General features: G+C 38.6%; 1 protein-coding gene across 2 annotated transcripts in view; it reads right to left on the bottom strand.

The window, feature by feature from the left end:
• The window catches only part of adamtsl4 (ADAMTS-like 4), a 67,586-nt gene that overhangs the window by 38,317 nt on the left and 6,871 nt on the right, over positions 1–22,398 (bottom strand). The window contains exons 3-5 of one of the 2 annotated variants that reach the window (XM_073871838.1): positions 21,622–22,199; positions 20,739–21,405; positions 2,421–2,523 (exon numbers count right to left, since the gene is read on the bottom strand). In XM_073871838.1, coding sequence (XP_073727939.1) covers positions 2,421–2,523; positions 20,739–21,405; positions 21,622–22,199 — 1,348 coding nt within the window. The remainder of the gene's footprint in view (positions 1–2,420; positions 2,524–20,738; positions 21,406–21,621; positions 22,200–22,398) is intronic. The other variant, XM_073871839.1, reaches the window with a different exon arrangement.

The following is a 22,398-nucleotide window of genomic DNA, read 5'->3' as shown; positions in this document are numbered from 1 at the left end:
GTTCCACATATTCATCTAGGTGACTTTTATAACGGCCCGTCACACATTCCTGGCTTTTAAAAATTCTTCTCTTTAACTTTTCTCCTTCTCCCTCACAAAGACTTTGTTTGTACAGTAACACCCCGCAATCTCCACCTTTTATTCAACCTACCTAAACTCTGTTGTCTTATTGGTCATTTATAGTCTTTCTGTTCCTCTCGGCATATCTGCTCTGAGCTTTCTTTGAAACAATGACTTTTTATGGCTGGTTGGTCTCAAAAGCTGACTGAATTCTCTATGCTGACTGACTGTGAATGTAAATCTGGAGAATGGATTTAACTATTTTAAACTATATGTTACACAGGGTGGAAAAGCAATGTAAAATGAGCTAAAATACTTCATAAATAAACACTTAAGAAAAATAACTATGACGTACCTATAATAAAACTGTAATTTAATCACCAGTTTTAGTTTAAATATGGGTTACGGTCAGGAAGCAATAGTAAATTTGTGGACACTGTGGTTTTCCTACAAATAACATGTTGAACTATGGTTACTGTTGTATTTTCATAAAGAAAAGCTTGGTATGATTTTAGCCCTAGTCTAAAATCTTGTAAAGTGCTTTATTTATATTTGATGCAACAACCGCTAAACACCATCTTAGTCAAAAATGAGATCATGATATCAACTGAATAAAGGGAGCCGCAGGGATGACGTATTTTTGTAGGCTAACACGGAAGTTAGCAGGACACCTTTATTAAAGCACATTTGTTTTTCCCATAGACTTTTGGATTATCGAGAAAAATAAGACGTGTTTAACAAAAGTTAAAGATACTTACACATTTTGCCCAACAAGTTCATCTTCACAGATGAATACATATTTTATGAATTTTTAAGTGTAAATGCGTTTAATATAAATATAAAAAGGCAAATTTCGACTTCAAAATTCATAAAAGTTGAGTTCGTCTGTGAAGACTAAGTTGTTGGACAGAAAAGTAACTTTTGTCAATCAGTTAAAATACATCAGTGCCCTTTGTTTTGCTTCAAAATGCACACAAGTAATGTTTTTAGTAAGGCATGTTTGTTAAAACTAGTTATTTTTCCTAATTAAACTAAGACCTAGTCCTGGTTTAAGATAATCCGTGTCCAGGAAACCACCCCTAAATCTGCTTAATCCTACCCTTAAGTTATTCATAAATACTGCTTTGTTGGCAGAATCAGTTAAACAGCACAACGATTTTTCAGCTAATTCCTCTAAGTGCAGAGATGAAGAACTGAATAAACAGCGGCACACAGATGTCAAAATGCAAGAGGTTTTTTTACATGGTTAAAGGGGGTTTTACTTTAAAGGAAATTTTACTATGTTCTTACCTCAACTTAGATGAATTAATACATACCTATCTTTTTTCAATGCGTGCACTAATCTTTGTACAGCGCTTCTTGAATGTGTTAGCATTTAGCCTAGCCCCATTCATTCCTATGGCTCCAAACAAAAGTTTTATTTTGTGCCACCATACTTACTCTCGTAATTACTCATGTAACAGTCTTTAAATAGGGAAAACATGGAAGTGTTTGGCGGCTTCTATATTCATCCCTGTTTGGAGCCATAGGCGTCCAAACAGGGATGAATGGGGCTAGGCTAAATGCTAACACATTCACAATGCGCTGTGCAAAGATAAAAAGTGCACGCATTGAATAAAGATAGGTATGTATTAATTTGTCTAAGTTGAGGTAAGAACATAGTAAAATATTGAAAAATTGTGGTGTTTTCCTTTTAATTATTTGCATGAACTTCTAGGGTTTTGCAGCGAAAGACAGTCAAATGTGTTAAATACCAATTAAAAGACTAAAAGTGACATTTGTGAAAGGAAGGCATTTCAATTACTGACTAATAAACTTTTCATTGCCATTAAAGTGAAAATACTTAAGCTAAACATAAGAGCCTTATGTTAACAAGAAAACATTTCGGACGCACTTAAGAGGGTTTTGCTTCAACAATTTTCTTGACTTAATGCTATCCTGGATGAATTGTTTAACTGAGCTTAACACAATGCATTCTGGGATTGGCTCCACTTCAGTATAGTTATGAAACTTTGACAATTATAAAATTATGAACTGGCTGTAAAAAGTCACGAAAGTGCCTATAATGCTTTAACTACTATATACTGTATAGGTAAGAAGCACAGCTTATATGTACTTACTGGTTAGACAGATAACAAAAAACAAACACAAACAAAACAGTCTAATATAAAACTGCACACAGTAAGCTAGATTAGAAAAGTTTAGCATAAATGTGTTTAGTACACTCAATTATTACACAGTAAACTAAAAATGCTGGACTTTAAAGTGGTGGTGAGGTGTAAAACTGGTTACTATTCTACTCCAACACTGTTATTCCGTCTTTTCTTTCCATGTGTACCCCTTTAATTTCCGTTTCTAACCTTCTGTGAAAGGCTCCCAGTCATACACACGTCCCATAAACTCCTGACTGTTAAATGCTGCACACTGCTCAGCCCTGGGGTTCACTGCTGCACCTGGACAAGCCTGGAGAGAGAGAGAGCGAGAGAGAGACACTTAGTTATAGTGTATCACATAGATGAGCATGACTGTGTGTGTGTGTGTGTGTGCACGTGTGTTGGGTCAACCAATGACATAGTGTGATACATTAGCTACCATATGGAAATAATGAAGAACCTGGAAACACTCACATAAATCTCCTGAGAGGGGGAGAGAGAGACAGAACGAGAGAGGGGCCTATGTTTATGTCAGAGGAAGCCATGAGATTTAAAAGAATATGACTTATATTGCCACAGATGTAAAGGAATGAATTTCAGCTATAATTTAGTTTCATATTTAATCAATTTACTTTCATTAGCAGTTTGGGACACTTATACATTCTTCCACCAATGTTGACAAAACACTGTAAAATAATACGTAGCAGGTCCAGTTCTGTATATGCCGTTCCAAGAAGGTGGATGTTATTTACAGTAGTATATCAGCCCTATCGGTGAGGGATCAGTGAGAGGAGCACGAAATTGAGAACATAAAATGGATTACACAAGGCATAAATAATCAGTCTGTGCATCGCTTTACGGATTTACATTATAGAATAAACAAATTTTATTAATTTAATTTAAAGTCCCCCTGTAGTCAAAATTTTTCCCCACTTTAAACTCACCTTTGAGCATCATAATAGCACATGTAAAAGTTTTTCCTGTGACAGTAATTTCTTCATGGATGTTAATCTACACAATTGCCTTATTTAGTATACAAAGATCTATGAATATGCGAATTAGGCCCCGCCTCCACTCTCTCGCATCACCTCGGACCATAGATATATATGTAACTAGATGCTACATTTGGCAGTTTCGGACCAAAGGGCAACCTCTTTGTCTTTGTCATGAAGCCAACTCGGAAGTGACCTAAACTTCAATTCATCGACTGGCCGCTAGTCACCAGAAAGACCCCCATGTTAAAATGCCCAACTTTATAGCAGAAATAAATGTTAACAGCCTGGTACAAAAAGTGTTTTTGGTCTGTACAGCTAGTTTTGCCCTTCACTGTGAGAGAGGTGAATTGTTTTGTAACTCATCCGTTTAAACTATATATAAAGCTCTGCATAATTAAGGACGTGGCCACATGAGTGACAGGTGAATTGCTGCTGCTGTCTCTCCTGTTGAGTTAGGAGGCGTAGTTTCAGCAATCAGTCACATTTGGTCCACCCACATCCTGCCTTTTTGATGATTTACGGTTATCCAGAGGTGACGTGCTGCCAAGATGGCGACATAAGGCTCCGCCTACTTTGGGCTTTAAAAACGATTTCACAAACCTATGAGTGATGTAACAGACACTATGTCCATATTTTTTTACAGTCTATGTTTCAGACACATAACTGCTAAGTATGGTTTCACACAATGCATACGTGAACTGCATTACTCATTTTTGGGTGCTGATTAGGGCTGTGCAATTAATCATTCTTCAATTTCGATTTTTGCATTTTTCGATTGCAAAAACAAGATAATTGAGGTAATTCGATTAGTGTGCCGCATTCCGTTTTAGTCATTTCGTTTTGTGTTATAAATCCAGAGATAGCTCAGGTCTATGCGGCATCCATACTTTATATCTATGGCTCGAATCCTGATCCACTCGTTCAACTGTGATTGGTTACATGTGCAGGCATTGGAAGCTATCGCAGTTTTGAGACATCCAATTTTATGGAGAGAATACTCAGCAATGGTGTTAGATCATTAATTTGCACATGGTTTGTCTTAATGCATAATAAAAAGCCACATAGACATATAAACAATCATAAAAACTTGATTTCACCAGGGAGACTTTACTTTTATCTGATGTGTAAGCATCTAGATATAAACCTTTTCTTTACAGATTGTTATATAAAAGTAGTGACACAGGCATTCTTGTTAAATATCTTACATTTGTGTTTGTAATTTGGCTAAATCATAAAATCTTAAATCTTAGCTGATGTCATGACGATCAACATGAATCTTTTTTGGTATATATGCTGTTTCACAGATGCAACGCACATGACGTGCCCTACAGACAAACTATCAAAGATATGGCATCAAAGCAGATCACAAGACAGCTAGATTCCATAGACTTTTCCAAGAAATGATCTTATACAAGAGACAGGCTTCTGAGGAAGTAAATTGCTTTCCAAATATTGGCCATCTTCTTGTCCTCAAATTCACTGCGCGAATCACTGTTGGAACTGTTAAACGGGAATCATTAAGGGAATTAAAATCAGAACCAGAATTGCAAAATTCCTTCCGATTCCCATCCCTACAAACCACATACCCAGTCAGCCAGAACTACACATCAGGACGAAAACATATGTCAGCATAAATCAGAAATATATCAGCATTGAGACAGTAAACAGAGAGAGCCGAAGTCTATCAGTAACAAGGCTCTGGTTTGGACCAGCTGGACTTCTCAAGATTTTCCACGTGTTCGATCACAATGCCAGTGACATCAGGAATTACATCTCAACTTCTGTAGTCTTTCTCCCTCTTCTCTTTAACGCAACAGGAACCACCCACAGAGATAGAGATTAAGTCAAGGGCCAGTTTAGGGCCACTAAAGCTGGAGACGGGGGCGGGCAGAGACAGCTGCGGACAGTAACAAGGGTAAAAACGAAAAAGTCACGGGTCATCGAGGTGTCACCTTCAGACGACCGCTGACCGCTGCGCATGCCGAGCATTAATGAGCACTGGATGCCAAACACACTGTGGCTATCCCTAAATATTTACAGCCCATCCCTGACGTCTGAATGTGTTTGCTCAGGAGAACTCCTGTTGGGTTTATTCAAGGGGTTTAGCGCTCATGTTCGCAGATTTTCTTCAATAAAAGAGATCACTCAAAAGTAAGTTGTTACAAACCTGCATAGATTTCTTTGTTCTGCTGATCACAAAGGAAGATATTGTTATCAAGCAGGAAACAGAAGCACTATTGACATCCATAGTAGGGAAGAAGAATACTATGGAAGTCAATGGTGCTCAAAATCTCTTCCTTTGTGTTCTGCAAAGACATTAATGAAGGTTTATAACAACTTTAGGGGGAGTAAATGATGACACAATTTACATTTTTGGGTGAACTATCCCTTTAAATGTGGTTTTGGTGCTTACAACATCAGTTACGATGTTATGATATATATATACATACTGTATGTCTGTGTTGTTTATAAGACTACGTTAAGAAGGGTAAATATTTATAAACCTTTACAACATCGGCATAGTTTTGAAATATTCCGAAACTTTTAACAGCCAAACTAGTGAAGTTAAAAGTATAGCTACAAAATGTACAGTACAACAATAACAAATTCAAGGGATTTTTCTAGGAAGTTTTTATCTAAAAAAAAATGAAAGAATTTTGCCATCATATACTTTTTTATATACTGAATCTTAAGTCTTACCGCTTTTTCATGCCGTATAGTTTTTTGAGGTAAGTACAATTAAACTAACAGTAACTTTGAATTAATGTAAATAAAGAACTCTAGGATGCCAGAGTCCTCGTGCGGGTTAACAGGGTTGGGTGCTTGTAAAACTGTGACGTTAAATGCTATGTGGTCAAAATTTTGGGTGCACCTAGCTTTTGTTCTGGTGCACCTAGAAAAAAAGTTATGCGCACCAGTGCAACCACTGAAAAAAGTTAGTCTCAAGCCATGTAAAGACATATGTGTTTCTTATTTTTTTTGTAAAGCTACTTTGCAATAGTTCAACATTGTGAAAGCTCTATATTAATAAATTAGAATTGACTTAAATTGCACATATCATTGAGAAACCGATTGCAATTGAATTATTGCATGTCTAAAGTCATTATTTGCTGAAAATATTTCCTTACGGCATCTTATTTTCGAACATATGGCGTGCCAAGACACGTCATGGCATCTTAATATGTCATGCTATTTGAGATATATTCATGATAAGAGCAGCCAGGACATTATACAGATCTATGCTCCATAGAAAAACTGTTTCTTTAAAGAGTGCAATTACAAAAGAAAGCCAAAGATCAACAAATGAAAACAGGCAAAAGCATTTGTGAGATCTGTGTAAAGTAAAAGCTTTGACTTGCTCAGAGTGCACAAGAGTTGAAATATTGTTGATATATAACAGTGAATGAGCCTCCTTAATGAAATGCATCTAACAGAAGTCCAGCTGTTTAAGAGAGAGAGAGAGAGAGAGAGAGAGAGAGAGACAGAGAGAGAGAGAGAGAGAGAGAGAGAGAGAGAGAATGCTTTACTGTCTCTCCTAAGGGCCAAATTCACTTCTCGGCTGTTTCTTGGTAATAGGGCCACAGTCAAAGAGGGCCATGCTCAGGTCAGGGTACATTTGCACGCACACACACACCAACAGCTCAATGGGATCCTATTACCAGGGGAAGCAAAGCACTTGCAAGCTCAGTGGGAAAGAAGGGTGTACTGTTCATACAGATGAATATCCAGCTCAGATGTATCCACAGCGGATTAATCTGGTGAGGGCTTAAGATTTTTCTGCACATGTTATCAACCCTAACAACATGACAGCTGTGACCCACACGCAGTTTTCACTGAAGATCTCCTTCTCTTTACTTTCTTTTGTCCGTCTTTGTGTCCAGCTGACAAAAGCAGCCGGTCAGCTTAAACATGCTTAATAAAGCAGCAAGCTGAAACATGAACACATTTCCAGAGAGGTACAATATAACAAAACATCTACAGTGAGGAAAATAAGTATTTGAACACCCTGCTATTTTTCAAGTTCTCTCACTTAGAAATCATGGAGGGGTCTGAAATTGTTATCGTAGGTGCATGTCCACTGGCCTGTCGCTGAGAAACACAGAGTTTGAGCTCCCTCCAAAGATTCACTATTGGGTTTAGGTTTGTAGATTGGCTACTAGGCCATGCCAGAACCTTCATATGCTTCTTACAGAGCCACTCCTTGGTTATCCTGGTTGTGTGCTTCGGGTCATTGTCATGTTGGAAGACCCAACCTCGACCCATCTTCAATGCTCTGAGGGAAGGAGGTTGTTCCCCAAAATCTCGCTATACATGCCCCGGTCATCCTCTCATTAATACAGTGGAGTCGCCCTGTCCCATGTGCAGAAAAACACCCCCAAAGCATGATGCTATACAATTCTATTTTGGTCTCATCTGACCACATAATTTTCTCCCATGACTCCTTTGGATCATTCAAATGGTCATTGGCAAACTTAAGACGGGCCTGGACATGTGCTGGTTTAAGCAGGGGACCCTTTCGTGCCATGCATGATTTCAAACCATGACGTCTTAGTGTATTACCAACAGTAATCTTGGAAACGGTGGTCTCAGCTCTTTTCAGGTTATTGACCAGCTCCTCCCGTGTAGTTCTGGGCTGAATTCTCACCTTTCTTAGGATCATTGAGACCCCACGAGGTGAGATCTTGCATGGAGCCCCAATCCGAGGGAGATTGACAGTCATGTTTAGCTTCTTCCATTTTCTAATGATTTCACTCCAACAGTAGACCTTTTTTCACCAAGCTGTTTGGCAATTTCCCCGTAGCCCTTTCCAGCCTTGTGGAGGTGTACAATTTTGTCTCTAGTGTCTTTGGACAGCTCTTTGGTCCATGTTAGTAGTTGGATTCTTACTGATTGTATGGGGTGGACAGGTGTCTTTATGCAGCTAACGACATTAAACAGGTGCATGTAATTTAGGATAATAAATGGAGTGGAGGTGGACATTTTAAAGGCAGACTAATAAGCCTTTGAGGGTCAGAATTCTAGCTGACAGATAGGTATTCAAATACTTATTTGCAGCTTTATCATACAAATAAATAGATAAAAAATCATACATTGTGATTTCTAGATTTTTTTTAGATTATGTCTCTCACAGTGGACATGCACCTACGATAACAATTTCAGACCCCTCCATGATTTCTAAGTTGGAGAACTTGCAAAATAGCAGGGTGTTCAAATACTTTTTTTCTTCACTGTAAATAGTGATGAGAAAGTACAAAGAAAAATGTTTGACACACTTTTCCATGTAAATCAATTAAAATTCCCAAATGTGTATTATAAGTACAGTAACATCTAGGAATGCAACTATATATCCCCCTATAATCGGTAATATTGGTGCCAATAATCAAGGCCGACAATGACAAAAGAGCTGTGGTTTGTACGATCTTAACTTCTTAAGAACATAAGCATTTGAAAAACAAGAAATTAAAAGTGATTCTATCCATATCTATCGGTGTCGCCAGATGTCATTCTAATTGATTATCGGTATCGGCACAGCAACTTTGTATCGGTGCATCCCAAATACTGTACCAATCCTCTTAATCTAAATAAACTATGAATGCTGCTTGCATTGCTATGATGTAATGCTGGTATTAGTGGTTGTCAGGGCATTGCTATGTAGTTGCATAGATGTTTTGAGTGTTTTTATATGTTGCAGTGCTATGATGTCGCTAGGGCGTTCTGTGTGGTCAACCTCAAAAGCGAAGATATTCTGGTTCCTTAGATGACAGCATACTATAGCAACCAGTGTAAAGTTTTAAGCCTTTTCAAGTAACGTTTTTGGAAACAATCAGTATATTTTAAGTGCCTCAGCCAACATGCCAAGAAAAATGTTGGTGAACTGCAAGAAACAGTGACTTTAAGAGCAAAAAGGAGCCTTTGCCAACCGAGCTGTACAAATATGCAGACGGTGGCTGGTGTCCATTTTTTATCAAAGGGAAAAGAGCACAATGAGTATTAGTACCACGTAAGTAGTGCTTATTTTGCATCCGATAGCTTTGCGCATGAAACAGATTCGTTTTTACTTCGGCTGGTGCACGCTTTCGTCAAGGACTATTGGGCAAACATAATTAATATTTATGAACCAATGGTTTGAGGTTTTTGAGGTATCATTCATGTCAATAGCGCAACGGTTTAATACTTATGGTCAGGAGTTTGTTTAAATCGCTAACCCTAATTATAAGAAAGGGACAGCACTCACAGTTCAAGCTTCAAAAATAGCGTTTAATCGTTGTGGGCGATTAAACGCTATTTTTGAAGCTTGAACTGTGAGTGCTGTCCCTTTCTTACATTTTATGACATTATTCACATTGAGGGATTCAGCACCCAGTTTTATTGACCCCATTATCAGTAAGTGTGAGCGTGTTGTTGCACAGAAAAAACCCTAATTATAAGACACAAAAATAGTAATGCCTGCTTTACCAAACACCATAAAACTCTCCACAAGCTTGCGATGAGTATCAGAGAGAGCTGAGAAAGAGAGACAGATGCATGTGGGGCTAATTTGCGTATCACTGAAAGAATTTGGGTTTCATACAAAGTGTGTGTGTAAGAGCTTAGGATGATCTAACATACACATGATTTTAATATGTTGGTTATTATAATGCTTGTAGAGTTTGTGTTTGTGTGTTTCCGGTAAAGTTAATACAACTATGAATGTGTGCATATTAACCATGGTTACTAACTTATATAATTATAAGAAAGTGAGAAAGAGGAGTGCATCTGTAAAATTGTGGAATAATAGTTAAAGAATTATAGACAAATAAAGAAGAAATTTACGGCTTCTCGCTCCAGGAGAACGAAATGTGGCAAACGAGTTAATGTCTGAATGGAAAGAATAAGAGAGAGAGAGGATATCACAGGAAATACCTGCTCCAAACACACACACACTTTACCGTTATAATCAAGCTTCGGTAAAACACGAAATACTTTACCGCTATATTAACTAGGTCATTGAATATGCAGTGTAATAATTCAGATAAACAATCTGTACAATTCAATGAACCGAAATGCTTATGAAAACCTTGTATGAAAGATTAAATCACAGTGAGGCGTTTGAACAGGTGATAGATAGCTGTCTGATTCGAGTCCCAGCAGAGATATGAACTCATTTCCTGCCAAATTCTTTCTATATTGTCCCACATTACCACTGTGTCCTAAATTTTTCAAAACCCCTGCAGAAAATATCAAAACATCTAATGCCTGGAATAGACTACATGACTTTAAAATACCAGGCATCATTCACTTGCTGAACATTATACAATACACGACTGAGCCCATGTACACACGGTTTTGTTTAAAAACACGCCTTTCTCTCCATTTTGGCTTGTTGTCCACACTGAGATGGCTTTTTGAAATAAATATAAGCTTTTAGTTGTTGTGTGAACTGTGAAAGAGACAATGAGGCATTTTAAAAAAACGATGAGATGTGACACAGGCGTGTGACCCATTTAGCCCAAATTGAAATGCTGGATTAAAGTATATTGCAGTTGTTTTGGCTACTATCCAGCTTGATAGCATTGTCAGATTAATATCAGTTTGTACATACTCCAGATTGCATTTCGAAGAGGCAGAAAGTAAATAAATGTGCGATGTAGATGATGCATGTTGAAGCGTCTTGTCGTGCTATGTGTCATGCCGCATGCAGTCTGGACAATGCATTGTTCGCGTAATGTAAAGACATACATAGTTTTACATTTTGTGCAGTACAGAAACATAACATTTCCAGATGTTTCAGTGTGGCAACTTTTGGAAAATGCTTGGAAACAAACAAAAACACTCTATTCAAAATTATCCGATTAAGACATGGCCTAATGCCTCGTTCACATTACAAGCGACACCCTGCAACAAAGTGACATGATTCCATTTATTTTAATGGAAAGCTGGTGATTTCCGGCGACACGATTGACAGTGACCGTTGGCGACCGACAACTTTATGCTAATGATGAGTGACTTTTGGGAGGGACTAAAATTTGGGAGTTAACTGTGAAGTTCACATCATCCATCTTTCGTCAATCACTGAGAGGACGCTACTCATTCGTTTATAAGTGTCACTGGGACAAAAAGAATTAGGAATTACTCCTAACAACCTCATTGAAAGAGACGGGCAAACATGGATGTGTACAAGATGAGCACAGTAGTTATTGTAGCGACTCCTGCATGCTGAAGAAAGTGCATTTGCTATTCTTTGGTGGGTAGAAGCTATCAGGATGGACTCTTCAGATTTGTGGTGAACGGCGTAGTCAGCTGTTTTATCTCCACTGATGAGTCAAATATTGTTATGCGTATTATGACTTCTGGTTTCTGTAGTGACTCATCATACGCTACTATGTGTGTTATAAAATTGGCTGAAAATATCAAACATGCTTTGATATCCCCTGATTGGATCAATCATAGTCTAAAGCAGGGGTCCCCAACCTTTTGTGAGCAAGGGCTACCACAATGCATAAAACAATCTGGAAGGCTACTTTTTTATATAGTCTACTCAAAACTTTGTTTTACTTGTTGATTTTATTTTATTTTACTTGTTGATATGTTTTATCATTGTTAAAGGGCACCTATGGTCCTATTCACGCTTTTACATTTCCTTTGGTGTGTAGGTGTGTATTAGTACATGTTAAGGATATGCAAAAGGTACAAACCCCAAAGTAAAAGATGGCACGAGTTATCATCTCCAACGTAAATCTCTTTTCTTAGACTACAACAAACACACGGATTGTAGGCAACAGTTTACTTCCTGTGATTGGTGATGTTGTAAAGACTGACATTATCATAAGTCCTCCCGCTTTGACTCACGGCCTGTAAGTTTAATCCTGTTAGCATTGCATTGTGAGCGAATCTTTCAAACATGGTAAGGAGCGTCACATTTCCGGCTGACGTCAGATGTATTCAGACCAATTACAACATACAGATTAGCTGGCCAATCAGGGACACAGTGCTTTACAAATCAATGTTTCAGGAAGAGAGTGAAATCTGGAGCTACAAAAATGTATGGTATGTGGAAAATAATCGTTTTTTTTAACCACAAACCACACAAACAAATTGCATTATACCAAATGAACAAAATTAAGTTTTGGCAATGAAATAGGTGCACTTTAACTTAAAGAAGCCAAGCTAATATAAAAATTATTAAATAAATATTAAAATTGAGAGACCACTGGTTTAAAGATTGAAAAAATCTGTTCCCATCATGCACTAGAAACATTTGTGTGAAATCTGTCAGTACAGACTGCCCAAAATCTAGATTAGACTCCATCTGGTCCAGAGTACAAATCGGGGCAAAAATCTGAACAAAAGTCGTTTAGTGTATTCAAGGCTTAACTTTTAACTTTTTTGGCAGATTTTATAAAGCGTGTACGTTTTGAAGGAACGTAGATCTCCTTTGCCTGTGGTTAAACAGGCACGTGTCACATGACTGCTCAAAGTAAATTTGGTGAATGATTAGATGGTAAATTTGAACTGGACAGGTAATATCATAAAAAGTACACTGTACTGTATGACTCTTGTTATATACCCAAGGTACTTTGTATGATAGTTTTGTGTTAATAACAGAAGTTGACCCATGAGAAACAATTATGTCTGACATCATTGACCTGTTTTCTCATTTAATCATAAGGTAAATTTGAGACAAAGTTCTCTTTTTGAACTGTGGAAAGGCCACTGTGAAGAGATTTAGCCTTTGGCACTGTAGCGTAAATGTTTATTTAGTGTGTGCAGAGAGAGAGAGAGAAAGCCCATCCTTAGCTCAATGGCTACACATTGAATAGCTTTTAGTCTGTAGATTTTTGTCGTCTTAGCTCTGTTTGTTTTTCGTCTTCTCTCTTTTTCATGTTTCATTCCTCTATTCTCTTACTCTTTCCATTCAGTCGCTCAACAAAATGTTTACTTCCTTCCATTGCTATTATTTCACTACAGACTTTCCTTGTTTCCCTATATCTGTTTCTCTGCCTCTCTATTTCTGGCTGTGGATGATGTGTGTGTTTAAAACAGTGCCGCCTTTCACGGGGTTATGGCGTAATTGTGTGACACCCCCTACACCCCGCCACTCTTTCATTTCCCCTAGTCCACTACTCTCAGTTCCCCTGCTCACACATGTATGTAAAGTACACATACAGTAACCATAGGTTATCATTCCTCCAAACCGAGTGTTGTAAACCCAACAGCATTCCCAAGACATCTAACCTCTAATAAAACAAACACGCTACACATATAGAGCAAGTAATTACAACTTTTTTGTTCACCACATACCACGATTTGAAAAGTAAGATCTCTTTAATATCCCAGTTGTTTCTCCTAAAGCAATGAGAGAAACCTCTAACGGTACATTCACACGGGGCGTAAGCGTTAACGCTTCCCATTCACTTTTAATGGGTGATGTCATGCATTGCCGAACTGAATTGTGGATCTGTCGGTTGCTTGCGGCAGAAGTTGAACATTTCCCAACTTTTCAAGTGGCAACGCGTGCGTCAGCCAATCAGTTCGCTTTATGCAAGTAACCTAGGCAGAGCCAGCCAATTAAGTTTATGGAAGACCGGAGCATGTGTTGCGGCCACTGTGATTGGCTGTTGGCCACGCTTCAGACAAGCCTTCCATCAAGCGTTAACACTTTCACCCTGTGTGAATGTACCGTAAGAAAATGAAAGCTTCTACTGAAGTCTACTGGTTCGCAGATTCTTTATTCTTTTCCTGGGGAGAAAGACACCGCTAATTTACATTTTTTCTTATAGCAAACGTTTTAAAAGTGACTTTTTAGTGGTTTCTTGAGTTTCAAGAGCGATCTCTACAACTTTACAATATAACCTTACATTTTTCTCATCTGATTCAACCAAATTAAATGGGTTATACCAAAGTCCTTTCAATGAAGTCGTGTCACCCTGCCACCATATTTGCAGCGCCAATTTTTTTAACTTTAATTAAACCCTAGAAATGTAATTCTGCTCTGGAACAGACGAGAATGAAGCGTTAAGCGAGAAGACGTAATACATAGCAGTTGACGAGCATTATGCATGATTTGTGCAAATCGTGTGAGTTGAAAAATCGAGCTTTGCCGTATATTCACGGCGCATTAACCAAGCAGGAGCTTGCTCTACAAAACAACAATGGAGGACAAAGTCATCGTCGCTGTATGTGGACACCAGCTGTACGACACATCTTTTATAGAAACAAAAATAAAAAGGATCTTGGAAGAAAGTGAGTGAGGAGCTCTGAGAATCTGGTAAATTGTAAAAAACGCTCTTTACTCAATTTGAGCTATATATAGACCGTTTCAGCAGTAACAACATAAACAAGCGGCTGTCGCGGTCCGCACGAACTTCCGGTAAACTCTGCTAAGAATAAATAACAACAAAGTTCTTAAAACGTAGTTAATTTATATAACAAGCAAAAAAACAACACATAGATTACCCTAGGAAACTAAAACATTTGTTATTTTCGACGAGGCATTTGTTCAAGAGATCAGTTTAGCAACTAGTCAGACCATTAAAAAACGAAACAGGAAGTAAGGTTCGGATCCAGACATGTATCATGTGCGTCCGATGAAACCGTCTATACATACATATTGAGACTTCAAGCTAGCTAGAGCTGTCAAGTTTAGAATATTCGCGTCTGAATTTCACACGCAAATGAAGTGAATTAATTCAAAATGTTTAAGTGTTCAACTTCACGTGAACAGCGCGATTTATTAATTTCACTGGCGTCTGGTATGAATGCACAGTAAGGGTGCTCCGATCAAGCAATTAAGCACCCTTAATTCAAACTTAAAGGCCCTATACTCAATGCAGCTAAAATTGGATGTCACTTCACTTCCATAACTCCAAGAACCTGATAATATGTGGACAGCAATCTGCAAAGCAGCTTTACGATAATATACACGTACAATACATAATGTATCTGTAGACAGTGGTTTAGCTAAATTACAAAACATAAAGCTTTAATATCATTTTCGTCAAAACCGCAAATGCTAGATATTAAAAGAGTTATTAAGAGAGATAAAGCTCAGAAACTGATTGACGTTAAAAGAGTTATTAAGAGTGACAAGACTCGAAAAGGATCTTCCCAACGCTGACTGACAGATCCAAAGCATGCACACAGATGCGCGAGTGCGTGACCCCGATATATACACATAAAGTATATACAGAATTACAGTTCACACAGATATAATCTGGTATGTCTAAAGTGAATGTTTGATTAACTTTTCTTAGGGAAAATATCTGATGTGTAACATTATATTAGATCCTTGCATTGTACAGTAGATCTTAAAGCTGTCTGTCTCAATGTCAATCAAACAATAAAAGAAAAAACGTTTACATATACAAACATATACTGATATTGTTTTTGACTCTGTGCCAAATCTATTAGTTTTACCAGTGATTTTAAGGTATGGATGCTGTGCTTTTGTTTTTGAACCTTTAACTCGATTTTTCGAATCTTTAACTCGATTTGCTGACTCTATCAACAGGTGTAGCTTTTGGTTTAATAGAGAATGTAAAAATATAAATGAAAATTTGGTCATTCCGACACAATTTGCCATAATATATGATGACACTTTAGGCCGGGGATTCACATTTAAATGCAGTTGTCATTCCTGAAACTTTGCTGTGTGTATATGGCCTAAGAGAACTGTCTGAGAAAATGGAAACTTTATAAAAAGATATACTGTATACTATATAAAGTCTTACCTTTGACCAACAAAGCGTTCCTTAAGGACTGCGTAAGTGAGTTTTTAGAATTGTTTTTTGTGTCAAACAACTGCTACCTTGGTGATATTTAGGGAAAGAGGCACAGAAAGTGTTTAAAAGAGAAAGACTGCAGTTTAGTCTCTGAAGAGTTCAGACGTAGCACTTGAAATCTAAGTATGTGAGTTTGACGGACTATGTTCAGGAATCCTACGTCAGATAAAGGGACTGTCAAACACTGTCAAAAAAAAATGCGTTGCTATGTTTATCCCAATAACAGCACTCAGGGAGACCAACTAAGAACGTTTCCTGGGTTCTGTAAAACTTCAGTGCCCAGATATAACAAACCATTTGGGTTAAGAAAACCCTACATAATAATTATATGGATACTGGAAGTGAATAATGGGTTGAAACATCTTAAGGTCATCCTGAGGTGATCTAAGGACATAGTCTTTCCCCATGCAGTTTAAAGCCCTATTCTGACGGGATTAGTTTTACAGGGGGACCTCTGAGAAAATTGTGCTTCTCAGAGGTCCTCTGTGTTTTTAATCCTGTCCGAATCGGCCATGTCTGTGTTTTTCTCTGACGACTTCCGTAAGAATTCCAGAGCAATTTACCTACTGTTTTTCGCGAACTCAGAGGTCCTCTGAGAAATGTAATCCCGTCCGGATGCAAATGTCTGTGTTTGCCCGCAATATCTTTTGAAAACGCGGTTCATTTCGTGTTTTGGCCAACGTGATCTGCCGTAAGGTCTTACTAATGCGCGTATATTGTATTTGCTGAGTCCCATTCATTCAGATATGAATGTTTTTTCGCATTCGGCAAAATAAAATAATTAAATCAAGACGAGCTGAATATCAAACACTGTTAAGACTGGCCACTGTAATATCATTAACGTTATTAGAAACTCCGTTCAAAGTTGTTCAACTCCGGAATGGTAATGTTAATTAATAAAGATATTACATTTTATTAATCATTATTTCTTAATTTCTTTGTGTTTATTATAAGCAGACAGTTATATAAAACACGTAGGCTAACGTTACTTTAGTAGGATTTGTATATTTTATTTTGATTTGTTAAAATTAAATTAATAAATTACATGTTCTGTCATAATTTTACATTTAAACAAAATATTAAACATTACAAACACGCGTATCCAGAGCACGTGCTACTGCAACTCCAAAATGCATGAAACAGACACTCCCATCTCAATAGCCTGCATCATTTTAATCCCGTCCGAATCGGTACATAAAATCACAGACGTCCTGGGGGACACGTTGAAACTCAGAAGCCGTTTGGAAAACTAATCCCGTCCGAATAGTGCTTAAATGTCCTTAAAATCAAAACAGACTTATGACCTTTATGCCAAATAAATGAAACGTTTAGCAGAGTACTGTATATACCACTATAACCAAACCTGGCGGGTATGCTAAAGTTTGGTAGCAGTGATGCCTACCAAGTTTTATGTTGACTAGACGAGAGGTTTCAGAGATGCAGTCTGACATGCGTTTTTATCGATTTATCAGTCAAAAATGCCTTTTATGGCTTGATCTGAAGATCATGTACGTTTTTGTAAGGAGTCTGGTTCCACTTTATTTTACAGTATGTGAACTTACAGTGTACTAACTGAACAATATCTTTTTACCTACTATACATGTACTTATGTATATGAGTAATTAGTAATTACAAAGTTACACAGTACATACAGGTAGAACGGGCAGTGATATATTGGATTTATATGGTAGAAAGTGATAGTTCATTCAATTTTGGGTAAAAAGGTTTGGTCAGAGAAGCATTCAAACCATCCCCACTAGTAGATGTGCCAAAAACTTTCCCCCAATCGGTTGTGGCAACTACTACACCATTGACTCTATTGACTCTACTCTATTTCAGAACTAAAAATGTCCTTGTTACTAAAATATCAACCGTTATTGGCAGGTTCTGGAATGTGCCTATCTATGAAGTAGTCGATCATTTAAACACCACCTCAGTCCACAGAAGCATATCAACGTCTACTTCCAATAGCCCCGCCCCACAAATCGGATAGAGTGACCAAGCAACAAATATGTTGCAAAATAAGACTGCAAAATATTGTGCTGTGGAAGAACACAGTCGCTGTATAACCATCCCTCGATATCTGATATTAGGAATGCGTGGTTAAGGTTTATTTTAAAAGAAATTTCAGCTCACGTGGGTAAAACATTGAGCGAACAAGCCACAGGTCGATGCTGGATTTGCAGACAGACTGTGATTAAAAAGCAGTACAATTTTAGTACTATGTGTCACTATTGATTTGTTAGAGATCGCTTGATATGTCCTGATTGTGTGTAACATTCGTGTCTAACCACAGACTGTTTTAATTTACTTAAAACGTTGAACGAATAATAAAGGTCATAAGAGCAACCTTACAAGTACAGTAGAAACCTACAAAGTTAGTCGCAAGGACTTGGTATTACTGTTTTTGTGGTCGAGCCAGCCGCGATTTAGATTCGGATGCGTGCTTACAGTGTTGTTTACGATAATTTCTAGTCCCGTGGCGTTTGAAGATTTGTTGTTTGCTACTTCACACATGCACATTATCATTGATGTGCATCATGTCTTGTGCATGGACCATCTTGTGGTAGAAACACATATGTGTAAATCCCTACGGCTTTCATTTTCCACAACGGAAGTTTTCAAAACAATGTCCCACATGTAATGACAGAGAAGTTGAAAGCTAGTTTACTACGAAAAAACATTATCTAATCATAGCAGTGGCCGTTTACTTCTAAGTCTTCAATGCGGCCCACCCATCAAAACAGAGTGTTTTTCAAAACCAGGGTACACAATACCCGATTACTTATTGCTTTTGATGATTTTGAATGGAAAAAAACAAGCAAACATCATAAGTATGCTTTACCAATCATAACATCAGTAGTTGTTTTGTTTCATTCAATCACACCGCTCATTTGTGTACACGCTAACCACTTGCCTAATGTTGTATTATGACAGAAACTATTGTGAAATGTCTGGTATAAATGCTTAGGTAAGAGCGAGAGATAATGTGTTTGTGTTGCAATATATTTAAAAAAATCTGTTACCTCAGGGAAATTTTGTCTGTCAGAGATGCTCTTAAAAGAATGTTCTGGGTTCAATACCCTTTACACTTCTGGTGTATGTTATCAACAGAGCTAACCTTGTATTGAACATTCAGTTAACTAACTATATGTTTTTTTGCACCCAGGCACAGAAAACTAGGTAAACAATCACAGCTGAAGTAAACTCACACTCAAGAGACTATAAAACTAGCCACAGGTTCAATTAACACAAACATTACAGCTTGTGTGCATGTACATTATGGGATGCATTTAAATGAATTTATCACAAAGTCTGTTACTTCTGTTTGGAGAAGTAACAACAGAAAACTGCTTTACCACATCAACTTGACTGCAGTTCAGAAATGACTAACTCTGGTTTTGAGAGCTCGCAAGCTGCCCTGAGCCGCTGGAACGGCCTGGAGCGAATAACTACCGCCCAGGCTGATCCTGAAAAGTTGGATTAAAGGGAATCGGGTGATTTATGATTGACAACAATCCGGCCCTGGCCAACATTCATCAGGGGAGTTACATTCATCAAGGCTCTGTGCAAATGAACCAAATCAATCTGGAAGGAAAGCGGGAGAAACTGCCTGCTGTGGAGACTGTGAGAGATGGCATGCTAGATCCAGCTGAATGAGGGGGAAATCCATGTATTGAACTCTAGTGGGCAGAACGTGTTTGATGAAATCTTTTAATAATCAACTTTAATTACTGTTGGATGAAGCACTTTCACCAAACTGCGGTTAGAAAGCAGAGCTTCTTGAGTCATGTAACTGGGGACTTTCCAATGGGAAAACGTACCCATAATTAGTACAAGGCAAATTTGTTTGTGCCGCGCTACAACATAAATGTGAAATTTAGCTAGTGTCGCCAAACAGTTTAGAAAAATGATTGATTTTAGTGTTTACAGTTTTTAGTGGAATAAGCCTGAAGAAAAATTACACATGACAGTTCAGGTCATTATGATGTGGATGGTTAAATAATTGGCACTAGACACATCGATTTAGCCTAAACCAGAATAAATCCTGATTAGCCAATTTACAAAGCCACAGTTAAAGAAATAGTCGACCCTAATGTTACATTTGTTTTATAATTTACCCACCCTTGTGCCATCCTACAGTAGGTGTACATGAATTCCTTTATTAGGGCGAGCATATTCAGATATGAAACTACAATCATGGCAGACAATTTGGCAACACGTCAAATCTGATTGCATCTTATATGTCTTGGGTTTTGAGCGGAAGGTTTACAGCAAACGCTAATATCTTGGGAGATGTTAGGTTTAGGGGAAGGATTAGGATGAAAGTAGCGGTTCTGGCTAGATGGGATACAGCTACAGCCTAAATCCTGGGAGATGTTGGGTTTAGGGTTAGGTTTGGGGGTATTTATTAGGGGCCATATTCTTTAATTTTGTATTGTTTTATTTTAACATTGTTGTTTAACATTGTTGGTTAAGATAAAGCAAAAAGTGGTCATGTGTTGTGTTGTGTTGGGCCAATCATGATGCACAACCGATATTTTGGTATCACACTATTTATATTATTAAGGATATTTAGGGAAAACCTTAGGCATATTTAGGGAAATCAACCAACAAAGGCTTACATTTAGTTGTCTGTGCATATCGCAAGTCGAAAACTTTTTTTAATTAATTTCACCACTGAACGAAATACATCATGGAAGAGTTAAGAAGCTAATAAAGATTGGTTTCTTTCATATTTCCTAATTTTCTATATGTGATGTTCTTACCTGTAAACTGCACCTGCGGTACTCTCTGTTCCTTCCAGAGCATCTATAGTTGTTGGAAGCTTCATTTCTGGGTGGCTGATTTTGCAAGACCCAGGGTTCAGGGTTCGAGTTTGTTGAGGTTGTTTGGAGGTTGGGGGAATGCAGATTGTAAGAAGTAGGGTCTCTGGGAGTTTGTGCTCTATAGATAGTTTGTGTGTAAGGGTGCGGGACTTGGCGAGAAGCCCGGCCGTCAATGCGTCTGTCACGGGCCACGTGCGCATGGCTTTGTCTCTGGGTCCGAGACTGAGAATGAGGGAGTCGCTCTCGTTCCCTTATTCTTTCTGGTCGTCTGTGCATCTCTGAATCCATTGGCTTCTCTGCTGCATCATCACTCTTTTCTCTAGTGACGGTAAGGGTTTCTGTCTCCATCTCGACCCTGTCTTTTTCTGATCTCCCCTCCTCTTTTCGTTCTCTGCCAATTTTGGTCACGTCTGCATTAGTTGTTTCAACATCTCCCTCTGTTTTGTCTTCAGCTAAGATGGGATTCATGTCTAGGACATCGAGACTGTCTGTGGTGGTGCTGTTGTGGTGGCGCGTCTGGTGCACATGACGGTTTTGACGGTGCAGGGGGAGAGAGTACGGGACCCTGCCGTACCCAAACTGTCCAGGGCGAATAGAAGAACTAGACCTGGAACACAAAGAGAAGACATAAATGTTGGATAGGAATATGCTACAGTGGCCGCAAAAATTATTTTGGGACACTTCTGGACATCTAATCAATAAAACTGCATTAAATATAAATCTATTTACATTCAGTCATACATTGTCTGCAAAGACATTAAGTGTGTCCAAAACTTTTGTGTAAACAGGAAGGTCCTCCCTAATGGTGACCAATCCTGCTCACCTTCTTACAGATGCTGGAGCCCTATTGGTGGTAACTGACCTCCTGCTACCACTCGCCGCAGCTCTTCCTGGCCCATGACCAGATGGCCGTCCAGGAACTCTTGCATTTTGGTTATATGTAAGTGAAGAGGATGATGACGATGAGCCAGGAAACAAAGGTGACCTGTAAACTGAAACTGGCTCCTGATTGGGTGGGCCGAACTGTGCTGGCCCGGCACTACCAGCTTCATTTCGGTACAGTGGTAATCCAGGATTTTGATTGGCTGGGAGAGGTGGAGAATAAAACGGAGGTCTCTCAGCAACCCCTGCTCCATATGGAGGGGACTCGTTGCCAGGATACAAGGAGTTGTAGTGGGGTCTTACAGCAGAGATTACAGGGGTGTGGTTTGGGACACCTTGGGGCCGGTAAGCTGGTCTGCTCCAGACAAGGGGCGGGGTATGGGGCGGTGGCATGCATTGTCTCCTCCTTTCAGATACACCCACACCACAGCTCTGAGAACACTCTGTCCAGTCACTCCATGGACCCCACACCCCTTCTAGCCCATCCTCCTCTGCCTGACGAGACCGTCGTCCAGTCACCTGTCAAAACAAAGTTAAAAAGTTTGAGACTTAAGGCCGAAGTATAGTCCATTTAAATGTGTACACAAGGGTCCGCGTACAGTGCGCCTGATGAAATGCATGCTATATGCCAGGGTTCCTCAAATCTAACCCTTGAAGGCCGGAGCACTACAGAGTTTAGCTTCAACCCTAATCAAACTTACCTACCTGTGATTTTCTA

Source organism: Misgurnus anguillicaudatus, chromosome 10 (genome assembly GCF_027580225.2).
Source record: "Misgurnus anguillicaudatus chromosome 10, ASM2758022v2, whole genome shotgun sequence".
NCBI lineage: Eukaryota > Metazoa > Chordata > Actinopteri > Cypriniformes > Cobitidae > Misgurnus > Misgurnus anguillicaudatus.
Note: the sequence above shows the minus strand (reverse complement) of the source record. Positions and strands in the feature narration are given on the sequence as shown.